At 32.8% G+C, this 12,392-nt stretch overlaps 1 protein-coding gene and 1 non-coding gene across 2 annotated transcripts; both read left to right on the top strand.

Moving 5' to 3' along the window:
* The first annotated feature begins 2,597 nt into the window (after positions 1 to 2,597).
* On the top strand, positions 2,598 to 2,670 carry TRNAK-UUU (transfer RNA lysine (anticodon UUU)). Its single transcript has one exon. It is a non-coding gene; the product is annotated as a tRNA-Lys (tRNA).
* Positions 2,671 to 9,509: 6,839 nt separating this feature from the next.
* On the top strand, positions 9,510 to 11,170 carry LOC126686130 (cyclic dof factor 1-like). Its single transcript, XM_050380161.2, has 2 exons — positions 9,510 to 9,766; positions 9,963 to 11,170. The coding sequence occupies exons 1-2, from the start codon at positions 9,638 to 9,640 to the stop codon at positions 10,998 to 11,000; spliced, it is 1,167 nt and encodes a 388-aa protein (XP_050236118.1). The 5' UTR covers positions 9,510 to 9,637; the 3' UTR covers positions 11,001 to 11,170.
* Positions 11,171 to 12,392: the final 1,222 nt, after the last annotated feature.

Below are 12,392 nucleotides of genomic sequence, written 5' to 3'. Positions count from 1 at the left end.
TTATATTAAATTTAATTTTTTTGATAACTCACACATAACATCCAAATATGTCTGTAGAGAGTATTTAAATATATTGATATAATTATAAAATTAATAAATTTAATAATTTATATTTATTTCTAAAAAATGACTAATCAATTTAATGTTGATTATAAATAAAAAATAATATAAAATTTAATACATTTAATTGATATATAAATTGACGAGTTACTTTACGAGCCACGTGCGTAGCACGTAATGCGAAACTAGTTACTTAAAAACCACCCATCTTGTAACTTTTTTTTATTTATACCATGATCTAGGAAAATTTTCATTTGTACCCTATTTTTGATTTTTATGTTTCATCTCTACCCTAATGAGTTGAATTGACCTATTTTCTTTTGAAAAAAGTTTAAATTAGTCCTTTATTTTTAACCTATACTCTAATAAAACGTTAATGTTAATCATTTATATATCTTGTTTTCAATATTTTCATCTTTAAATTAATTAAATTATCAAAAAAATTACTTTTTGGGTACAAACGAAACATAAAAATCGAAAACAGAGTACAATTAAAAATTATTTTAGATCATGGTATAAATGAAAAAAAATTACAAAGTGAGTGGTTTTTAAATAATTAGGGCAAAAGCAAATCTAGATCCATATCCAATGTTTTATTATTGGCTTAATACATAATTTGACCCCTAAACTATACCATTTTATTCTCTGCGACCTCTAAACTAATTTCGTGTTCTTTTGGACCTCTTAACTCTTTTTTTTGTTCTATTTAACCCCTCACACGGAATGTGCAAACCACGCGCGATGACGTGGATAAAATTGCTGACATGGCTTTTCTGACATGGGGTTAAATAGAATAAAAAAAATAGTTAAGAGGTTCAATGGAACACTAAAATAGTTTAGAGGTTATAGGGAATAAAAGGGTAAGGTTTATGGGTCAAAAAATATATTAAGCCTAAATATTTTTTTTTAATTTAAATTAAAAAGTGATGTACTTTACATATTATTTGAAAAAAATCATCTAAGGCTTTAAAAATCATGAAATTTAGCGTGTTTTTCAATTTTAACACAAATTTTAAAAATTCAGAATTGATTTGAAAGTTTGAAATTGCCAAAAATTAAAAACTGGCGTATTAAAATTGAAAATTCGTGAAACACACTAAAAATTATAATATTTTAAAAAATTTAGTCTTTTTTTAATATTATCACAGTATAGTAAATTTATATATTTTATAATATCGTTAAAAACAGACAAGCTTCATTTATCATTATTGAAATGTAAACAAATATTTACATGTACAAAAAGTTATATTATATAATTATTTGACTAAATTTCAATATTATTTTATTTTTCTAGAAGATTAAATGGATAAAAATTAAATAATTGTATTTTGGAGAAGGTTAAATGGGTAAAAATTAAAAGTTTGAAGGTGTAATAGGAAAAAAAATAAATTCAGGGGTCAAATAGAACAAAATAGTGTAGTTCGTGTGTTCAATAGAACAATTTATAATTTTTAATTATCCTTCACGCGCTTTAAAGCGTTTGAAGACACGCGCTTTTGCCACGTTGGAGGAAAAAGGTCAGATCGGCAAAAAAGTTGCAGTTGACGGGTTAAATAGAACAAAAAATAAAGTTAACAGGTCCAATAGAATATCAAATTAGTTTAAGAGTCTCAGAGAATAAAAGTGTATAGTTCAGGGGTCAAATGATGTATTAAGCCTTTATTATTTGAAATTTCTTTTTGGAATGAGCTACGGGTCCCAAATTTGTAAGTGTTGAGAAAAAGATATGAACTAATAATGAATACTATTTTCTTTGTTTTGTTATTGATGGCACCTGGCAGCCACCAAAAAACATATCTATAACTAAGCAAAGCACAAACCACCACCCAACATCACCAGGTAGGAAAAGCTTCACCTTCCGTTCTTTTAGATACCCCCTCAATTTTATTTTTTTATTATAAAATTTTTAATTTTTACTTTTGAAATAATTTTATATTAATTTTTATTTTACTTTTTCTGTTAAATATTTTTTTATCCTTATATAAAATCAAATAAATTTTTAAAAATATGACGGGAAGAATTTGTTGTTATTCTATTTCGTTTTAAAATTGAAACATAATAAATATGATTTAAATTTTCTTATATATTTAAAATATAGTCAACCAGCCATTTTTACTTTATACTCATCATTTTATCTATAATAATGAAGTAAATATAGATATAACAAAAAATGAGAGTTGTTTTAGATAGCCAAACAAAATGAGGTGGTAATTTATGTGGTCGATATCATTTGATAGATGGCATGTTGTGATTTGTTGGATGAAGAAACGGGCAGAGATATTGGCAGAAACGTTTCTCAGTTCAGAGCACTTTTTGCAGGCAGAAAATGTCGATGATGTGGCAAAAGGAGGCAAATTATGAAAGGGAAGTAAATGCAAAAGCTCTCGTGTTGTGTGGACTGAATACATTGCGGGTCACGTGTCCACGTGCTTTGTACGCACGTGGGCCTCTTGACAGCTTTGCTTGTTAATTGCCCATCCGTACTATCAAACAAAAGGTTGAATGTTTTAGTATTTACCAAATTACACATATATGAAGCCGTCTTAGCTCAGCTGGTAGAGCGCATGGCTTTTAACCATGTGGTCGTGGGTTCGATTCCCACAGACGGCGTGTTCAATTTTTATTTTATCTCAATTATTGTAGTAGTATATTCTTTTGTTTGTATTGCCAACTTACGAACAGTTGAAACTATAATTTGAATTTCAATTCATAAACATAATATATATTTTCAAAAATAAAATAAAATAATATGTATTAAAAAAATTATTGCACACAACCGCTGCGCCAAATCATTCGTGCAACAAACCAATTATGCGTTAGCCATGTGGAAAATTGAATGATAAAAAAATAGGTAATAATTAAAAGATTCCCTATCGCAAATGCTCATTGGCTTGATGTAAAAATGACGTGACGCAACGGTTGCATGAGATAAACACTCTATGTATTAACTAATCGTAAGCGGTGTAAAAAAAATTAATTTTAGCAAAACCGATACTTTTTTTCATTTTACATATCCTTTGTATTTATTTTTTAATAGGCCTAATTATTTAAAAAAAATCCCACCTTGAAATAATTTTTCGCTTATACCCTGACTTAGAAAAAAGTTCATTTGTACCCTTTTTTGATTTTTCGTTTTCAATTGTACCCCAAAATTTTATTTTTTGACAATTTAATTAATTAAAGGATGAAAACATTAAAAATAATTAAATAGAAGGGTTATATCATCTTTTTTCTATTTGAAAAAATACAAATAAATTAAAAAATGAAGGATTATTTTTAGCTTTTTCTAAATAAAAAAAGTTCAATTTAGTGCTTTAGGGTAGAGTTGAAAACGAAAAATCAAAAAAATGGTATAAATAAACTTTTTCCTAGGTCATGGTATAAACGAAAAAATATTACAAGGTGAGATTTTTTTAAATAATTAGGCCTTTTTAATATTGCAATGTTATTTATTTTTTCTTGAATTTGTCTACCTTTATTTATTGTAATGAATTATGGACTAAGTATCATTTTTAAATATGTATTGTAATTTGGCTTAAATGCATGAAAAATCATGAACTATCGTGTGTTTTTGGTATTTAACACGAACTTTTAATTTTAGCTAAATAATATATGAACTTTCAACTTTTTGCAATTAAGACCAAGTGTGAATTTTTTTTTTAAAACGGCGTCGTTTTAGGTCCAAAGCGGCACCGTTTTATGACCAAAACGGCGTCGTTTTATGTCCGAAATGGTGTCCATGTTATTATTGCAAAAATTTGAAAGTTTGTGTATTTTTATGTCAAAATTAAAAGTTTGTGTTAAATACCAAAAATACGCGATAGTTCGTTATTTTTGGAGCATTTAAGCCTTGTAATTTTGTATTTTTTTAAATATCTATAAGATTCTATAAATTGGTTATGAAAGAAATATTTCACCAAAATGTAAAAGCAAATATATATAAACTTTAGTAAATCAGGTTATAACATATATATATATATATATATATATATATATATATATATATATATATATATATATATATATATATATATATATATATATATATATATATATATATATATATATATTGGTTATGGAAGAAATGTTTCACCAAAATGTAAAAGCAAATATATATAAACTTTAGTAAATCAGGTTACAACATATATATATATATGTATATATGTACATATATATATATATACATATATATATATATATATATACATATATATATATATATACATATATATATATTTATAAAATTCAGGGTTAATATAAAAAAAATCATGAACTTTATATATTTTTTCATTTTAATTACGTATTTTAAATTTTGTCATTTACATGCACGAACTACCATTTTTTTTAAAATTCATATATGGCACTGAGATGACACTCATTCGTTGGTGTAAAATGACCTCCACCTGAGCGAATTACACCAATTGAATCGTGACACCTCAGCACCGTGTATTAATTTGATAAAGAATGGTAGTTCGTGCATGAAAATGACAAAATTTAAACTGCGTGATTAAAATGAAAAAACATGTAAAGTTTGCAATTTGTTTTTGACATTATCCTTAAAATTTCATAAGCTTAAATAAACTAAAAATCACCAACTTTAGCGTGTTTTGAATATTTAACACAAACTTTTAATTTTGGCATTTCAGTATGAACTTTCTAATTTTTGCAATTAAGACAAAGTTGGCGTTGTTTTTTTTTTAAAAAAAACAGTGCCACCCAAAATGATGTTGTTTTACATCCAAAACAGTGTCGGTGTTGTAATTGCAAAAATTGGAAAGTTCATGTGCTTCTTTGCCAAAATTAAAAATTTGTGTAAAATATGCAAAACACGCGAAAATTTATGATTTTTAGTGCATTAAGCAAATTTAATAATAGGCTTAAATGCACCAAAACTCACAAACTTTCGCGTGTTTTTGGTATTTAACATAATCTTTTAATTTTGGCATATTTAGCATGAACTTTCCAATTTTTTGCAAGTAAGACCACGTGACTTTTCTTTTGAAAGTATTATTTTACATGCAAAACAGCGTCGATTTAATATAAAACGGTTCGATTTACATCCAAATCGGTGACGGTGTCTTTAATTGCAAAATTTTGAAAGTTCATGTATTTTTTTGCCAAAATTAAAAGATTATGTTAAATACTAAAAACACGCGAAAGTTTGTGATTTTTTTGGTGCATTTAAGCCTTAATAATATAAACTTTGAAATTCGGTACAATCAGAGCTTAAGTTGACAATTTTATTAAATTTCACTAATTCAATTACCACCTTTATTAATTTCCACAGTTTAAATAGAGAAAATAGGTCATTTATGTTCCTAAGGTTTGTTTACAGGATCAAGTAAGCCCCTAATGTTCGAAAAGGTTTAAATATGCCCCTAACGTCTTAAAACGTGAACAACCATGCCCCGATTTTGATTCATAAATGAAACGTTAGGAGCCTGATTGTCAAAATGGAGGGCCTGGTAGTTCCCTTTTTAAGACATTAGGGTATATTTGAACCTTTTCGGACGTTGAGGGCCTACTTGACTCTCGAGTCAAACTTTAGGGTCATAAATAACCCTTTTCCCTTTAAATAGTTAAAAATAATTAAATTGATTTCTGTTTTTAAATAGCCATAATTATATACATATTTATTAATTTATTTTTGAATTATTTGCATAGAATTTTTCACTTTTTCGTAATGATGGAATAAGCCCATAAAACGGATGGTCCACACAAATCCCACATCGAATAGAAAAAACAAGGAATACACGCTCGCCTACAAATAGATTGATCCTAAACTCTCACAAGGATCAGATTTATCCTAACCTGTATACTCATATATGACAGAACCGAATGTATCCCTTTAAATCCGAATATACATAACTCTAGACTTATATCCCCACTCTATCATTTGCCGCCATCTGTGGGAACCTATCCTCGGAAAAAAAGAAACTAGTGATAGAAGCGGGGAGCGGTAAGAGCTACACAAACCCACAACATCGCTCATAATCAAGCTAAGATTGACACATCCGAAAGAATCTCAATTATCAAGAGAAAGAGAGTTGTGATTGACGAAGATCCGCTGAGAGGATACAAGCTGAAAAGAACCGCCTCACCGGTAGTCAAATGTAACGTAGTCCCGAATCTTTTACAAGGCAAACCAGAAGGACCAACTGTGGTATCAACAAGAGTAGGAGGGCGCGAGGTCCAGAAGGTGTCGGTAGATCCGGGAGCGTGCGCTAATGTCATCACAGAGAAGGCCTATTGGGCGACGAGAGGAAGCTAGATCCGGATAAAATGGAAATCCAAGGACATATAAGGAGTAGGAGGCGGAAGACTCCATACAATGGGAGTAGTGGAGATTCGGGTACGTAAGTTTCAATGATCCGGGAGGACAGGAAAGGACGATTACTTCTCTTTTCCAGATCATAAACAAGAACCTCCCATATGACCTTATATTGGACGATTGTTCCCCTATGATTCAGGAGCAGCCATTGACACAAGGAACATGGGGATGATGATTCCTACCGAAGAAGGAATAATGACGATCAAAGGAAATCGAGAGGAAGGGGAAGCATGCCACCTTTTAACCATGGCCGAGCTGCTCCATATAGGCGAGATACTAGAACTACCGTATGAGGAATCAACGACCAAACCAGTGGGGGAGACGAAGCCTTGGGAAATGCATACCGTGAAAAGCGTGAAAATGGGCACCGGTATGAAATAATCAACATAAACGGAGGTTCGAAAAGTACTCAACGAGTTCGAAGGAACATTCGCCAAGAAAGCCTTGGAAATCAAAGTCAATCCAGAAACGAGCATGCCACAAACTAAACGTCAACACAATCATGAAACCAATCCGATAGAGGAAGCGATGGCACTCGGGAGAGTGCAAAAAATAATAGCAGAAGAGGTAGAGAATATACATAACTCTAGACTTATATCCCCACTCTATCAGTGTTTGTTGTGATTTAAGTTTAATTTTAAAACTTGACAAAAAACGACTCAACTTTTTATTTATTTTGCAATTTTCCTACCACGAAGTCAATTTTTCCTCACATGTTGCTTTAACGGTTTTTATTAACTTAAACGACATCGGATAATAACTTTTGTTTATAAAATCCCAAAAAATGAAATGTTGAAATTTTTTAGACAAAATTCAAACGTTTTACTTAATCACTACAAATGCAAAACTGTCACGACCCAATCTCAGGGCCGAGACCGGCGCTAGGGAATGGGAGTGGTTGCTCCGAAACCCGTAGCAAGCCTAAAAACGTAAAATAATTTTTCGGTGATACTTTGAGAAACACGTAGTCTTCGATTTGAAATTCTACATCCTTCCTCTTGGGATCCGCATAGCTCTTCTGTCGACTGGAAGCAGTATTCAGACGTTGCTTTATCAACGGTACTTTTTCTGACGTAATCTGGATAATCTCTGCTCCAGTTAACTTTCGCTCACCAACTTCATCCCAACAGATAGGGGATCGACACTTACGCCCGTATAACACTTCGTTGGACCGCTTTCAAAAAGCTCAGGAAGTACATTGCGACCCATAGTGGACCACCTGGACACTTGAAAATCCTGGTCTCGGCATGGGGAGTAATATCATTTAGTGATCTGTACAGATGGGCGAGCATGAATTCTCGTAAATTACATCTTCGGCCTTCTACAAATGCGGCGGCGAGAACAAAGCAGTCTTGGGTGACTCGGAAAGAAGCAGGGCACAAAATGAACTTCGCCACAAAGAAAGTATGGAAAGGCACATGCTCCCGTTAGTCAGGGGTGCTGTGCTCCTCGCCCATAAAGTGCTTGACGAATGGCCCGTAACTTTATTGTGCCTTGGTCAAACGAAATTCTGGTGTATCAGCGGTCAAATTCGGTGATATCCGTTCGCCGACGATAGGTATGTTGAGCATGACTGCCAGGTCTAGAAGGGTGATGGTCATGGTGCCAAACTTGAAGCAGAAACAATTTACAGAGCTGGACAAAAAAGGGAGGAGCCCATTATGTAATGTTTAGCTATCAGGCGACTAGCTTTGCACAAACTAATCATGTATGAGATCCCATCTTCGGCCCATATGTGACTGACATGCGGCTTGAGTCTGTTAGCCCAGTCTTGATACCCATGGTGTTCGACCGGCCAGTTTCTGAAGGTGGTTTTGAACCAGATGGACGATTGATGAGGCAGACAGAAGCGTGATGGAACTTCGTCATGAAAAGGAGTGACTATGTCACATAAGTGGCTATGCGAGGTAAGAATAGGACCCACGTGAAGTTGATTATCGCCCGCGTCAATAATTATATGAAAGTTTGTGTTCAGAGCTGCGACGCGTGTCTCGGCAATCTTGTCGGTGACTTGAGTGACGATGTTTTCATTAGGAGCAGCCATAATAACTACAAAAGAAAATCGCCCTGGTTAGACGAACCGAGAAGAAAGGCGATTAGAAGAGAGTAAAGGCAAGTGCTTACCAGAAGGAAGAATTGCAGAGAGCTCGGATTTGTAGAGGAGAGAGAAAATCTTGGAAATTACTGAGGAAGTAGGTAATGAGAAAATGACTGACTATTTTTCTTAAAAGTGTAAAATCAGAGGAAGCCGAAGAGTTCATGGGGATAGTACGTGGTATCATAGGTAACAGCTGGCATGAGGTGGCATCAGGAGGGTACCGAACCGTTTATAGATGCACACCCTTTTAAATTTGGCGGAGTGGAAAATGGGCCATGGACTAAGTGGATTTGGGGCTTCAGAGGTTGAGAAGAACAAGCCCGAAACTGTTATTTCAGGCTTATTGGGGACATTGTTTACACCGGCTCAAAAAGAGTTGGGTCAGAACATCACGTGGGCTTATTTAGTGATGAAGCCTAGTTAAAAGCCTTTTTTTAGAATTAGTCTTTTTATTTAATAAGAGTTTGCAGCTCATTAGGAGTATTTCTCTTTGGGAATACTAGTTAGAGTTAGATTAGGATACTTGATTTTATAGAGTTATAAATAGCTCAGAACTTTATTATTTTCGGTATCAACAAATCAATCAATCAAAAACCAAGCCCAGCGCTTTTTATCTCGTAATCCCCGGATTGTTTTAACTTATAAGTAGTTTTGATATTAATCTCGCATGAGTTTCGTAAATGTCAGATTAATACCGCTAAATTACGTGGTTAAGTATTTTAACCAACGAAGTCCTGTGAATATCTTTTCACAAGTTTGTTAAAACATCAAACCTCAAAACGATCCCGACTATAAATTCAAAAATTTGAGTCCGGATTATTTCTAGGCGAACAGATACCGATTTATATCCTATTCGGTTTTAAAAACATTGGTCGTAACAAAAACATGAAATGAAAGTAAAGAAGAAAGGAGTAATTAGAGCGATGACATGGCAGATTTAGAAAAGGGGGGGAGGAAATAGCACTATCTTTACAAGAAAGAATGGAGAATCAAAGATCTTAAGCGTCACATAAACTTGTGGCTCACAATATTTCCCTCTTTGCTTATGTGGCATCCCCAACTCAACTATCACTTCTCTAAATACCTTCCAACTGCTCCTTCTTTTTCTTCCATCTTCTTACAGCAATAATTTAAGATACAGTGTCAGAATGTCTGAAGCCATTAAGCTCTTCGGTAAGACCATTCTATTACCACTTTGTCACCATCATCTTGGAGACTTGTCTAGCTCTGATGAGTATGAGTCTTCAATGGAACAACCAACTGAAGAAATGATTAAGGTATGCTTCTCTTTGCTTATTGTCTTCTGTATTTGCGTATTTTGAGCTCTTATAGTTTTCAGGACACTTCTGAAAGTTACAGAGATGGGTTCTTGGTTTCGTATTTTAAATATCTTTGCATGAACTCTGCTTTTGTTCTCTCTGTTCTCCTGAAATTGCATGTTGAACTCATTGAAAATTTCATTTCATATATTAGGGATTTGTAGCAGAAGAAATAGCAGATGATGAACAAGAAGATAGCAGTTCGAATCAGGAATCTGACGACTCAAAAGATCCGACAACAACAATAACAGAAGTTAATAAAGCTTCATCAGATGACAGAGAATCTTCACCATCTAAAGAAAGCGAGACAAGCAATTCACAAGAGAAAACCCTGAAAAAACCTGACAAAATACTCCCTTGCCCTCGATGTAATAGCATGGACACAAAATTCTGTTATTACAACAACTATAACGTCAGCCAGCCGCGCCATTTCTGTAAGAAATGTCAAAGATACTGGACTGCTGGGGGAACTATGAGGAATGTGCCTGTTGGGGCCGGAAGGCGAAAGAATAAAAGCTCATCTGCATCGCATTACCGTCACATAATTGTATCAGAAGCTCTACGAACAGCTCAAGCACATGGTGTTTACAACCCTTGTTTAGGAAGTAGCAGTACTGTTCTTAGCTTTGGTTCAGATTCTGCTATGTGTGAATCTGTAGCTTCTGCGCGGAATCATTTAGAGAAAGAAGAGAAAATTTTTGATAACGGAGATGATCAATTAAGCGGAGATTCTGTTACGGGTTCAAATAACTTGGTTTCACAAGAAACAGGAATTAGTCCAGAGTTTGTAGGGCCAGCTTGGCAATTTCCATGGAATTCAGGAATGCCAAGTTTTCACCCTTCAGGATTTCCGGTATCATTTTATCCGACATCAGGCTACTGGTGTTCTCCTGTTACGAATCCATGGAGTGTATCTCCGCGACAATCTAATTCTCCTGCAGAATTAGAAGAGCAGAGAAATGTTTTGGTTCCAAAAACTTTAAGAATTGATGACCCAACCGAAGCTGCTAAAAGCTCCATATGGGCAGCTCTTGGGATCAAGAATGAAAAATCAAAGTTCAAAGGAGGATTCTTTACGGGCTTTAATTTGAAGAACGACGAGATAAATTGTATAGCTGAGAAACAAACTTCAGTCTTGCAAGCCAATCCGGCTGCCTTGTCGCGGTCTCTCAACTTCCTTGAGAGCACCTAATTACAGTTTTTTTTTTTGCTTCGTTTGTGTTCTTTTATTTATTTAATCTTCTTCTAAGTTTTATGCACATATAATATAAATACTTTGCAGCTTGAAAGAATAGGGAATTTTGGGTACTGTTGTAATTTAAAATGTTGCAAAAAAAGAAGTGGCAAATCCTAGTTCAACAACTACTTGAGATACTCGCAGTTCTAACTTGAATTTATGTACATTCTGTACAGTGAAATGCCTGCCCATTCTGTAAATATTAAAACAATCGACAGGTATTTAATGGCCACTGAGATCCTGTCCATAAAAACTTTGATGGATCAATTGAATAACAAACTTTAAGAAGGATCACATAAATAAAAAATTAAAAGTAAGAGGTTCTTTTTATGAATTAAGCCATACTTCATAGGGGTGGGCATGGACCGGTTAACCAGTCCATGAAGGTAATTTGTAAACCGGTCCATTGTAATACGGTTTTTAAAATTAAAAACCTAAACCTAAAATTTTAAACGGTTAACCGGTAAATTGGTTAACCATAAAAAACGGTTCGGTTTTTCGGTTTTGCGGGTTTTAACCATATAACCATTAGAAAAATTAAAGACAAAAAAAGATATATTTTTAATTCTATTTGATTTTTTAGCAAACAAAAAAAAACTATAGAAATTCAAATTATATTAAAAAATATAAATCTAAACTATCTTATAAATAGTTAAATCAATGCAAATATTTAAAAATATTATTATTTACAAATAATTTATGAGTAATATTAAAGCTAGGTTTGTATTTTTTGAATTGTTTGTAGTGTTGTTCACGTCCACTTTCTACTATTTATAGACTTAAATATTCCTATTTTTGTTAAGTAAATATTTTAATAAGGAAAACAAATTTCTTTTACAATATTTTCATATATAAAATCTCCTAAAATATATAAATATTCCTAAATAAAATATATGTCAATATATTTTTATATTTAGATTTTATTGTGTATATTATAAAATCAATATTATTTTATAGATTATAAAATATATCTTATTAATTATTAAAAATATATGAATATATATATATAAACCGGTTAACCGGTTAACCACGGTTTTTAGAAATCCAAAACCTAAACCTAAACCATTAACCATGAAAACTAAAAATCCAAACCTAAACCTAAACCGTCGGACCGGTTAACCACATTTTCCGGTTCGGTTTTCCGGTTCCGGTTCGGTTAATCGGTTTGACCGGTTTTTTTGCCCACCCCTAATACTTCACCAGTTACTGCGTTCAAATACTTGTGTTTTTTTTTTTGACAATCGAATAATCTTCCATTAATAATAAAGAGCAATTACAGGTGTAAGAATTCAGAAAGGGTATACCGGTTTCTAATGACCTGACATGGAACAAGATATAAACCTTGAT

Source organism: Mercurialis annua, linkage group LG6, assembly GCF_937616625.2.
Source record: "Mercurialis annua linkage group LG6, ddMerAnnu1.2, whole genome shotgun sequence".
NCBI lineage: Eukaryota > Viridiplantae > Streptophyta > Magnoliopsida > Malpighiales > Euphorbiaceae > Mercurialis > Mercurialis annua.
The sequence above is the reverse complement of the archived record's forward strand: the minus strand, read 5'-3'. Positions and strand labels throughout refer to the sequence as shown.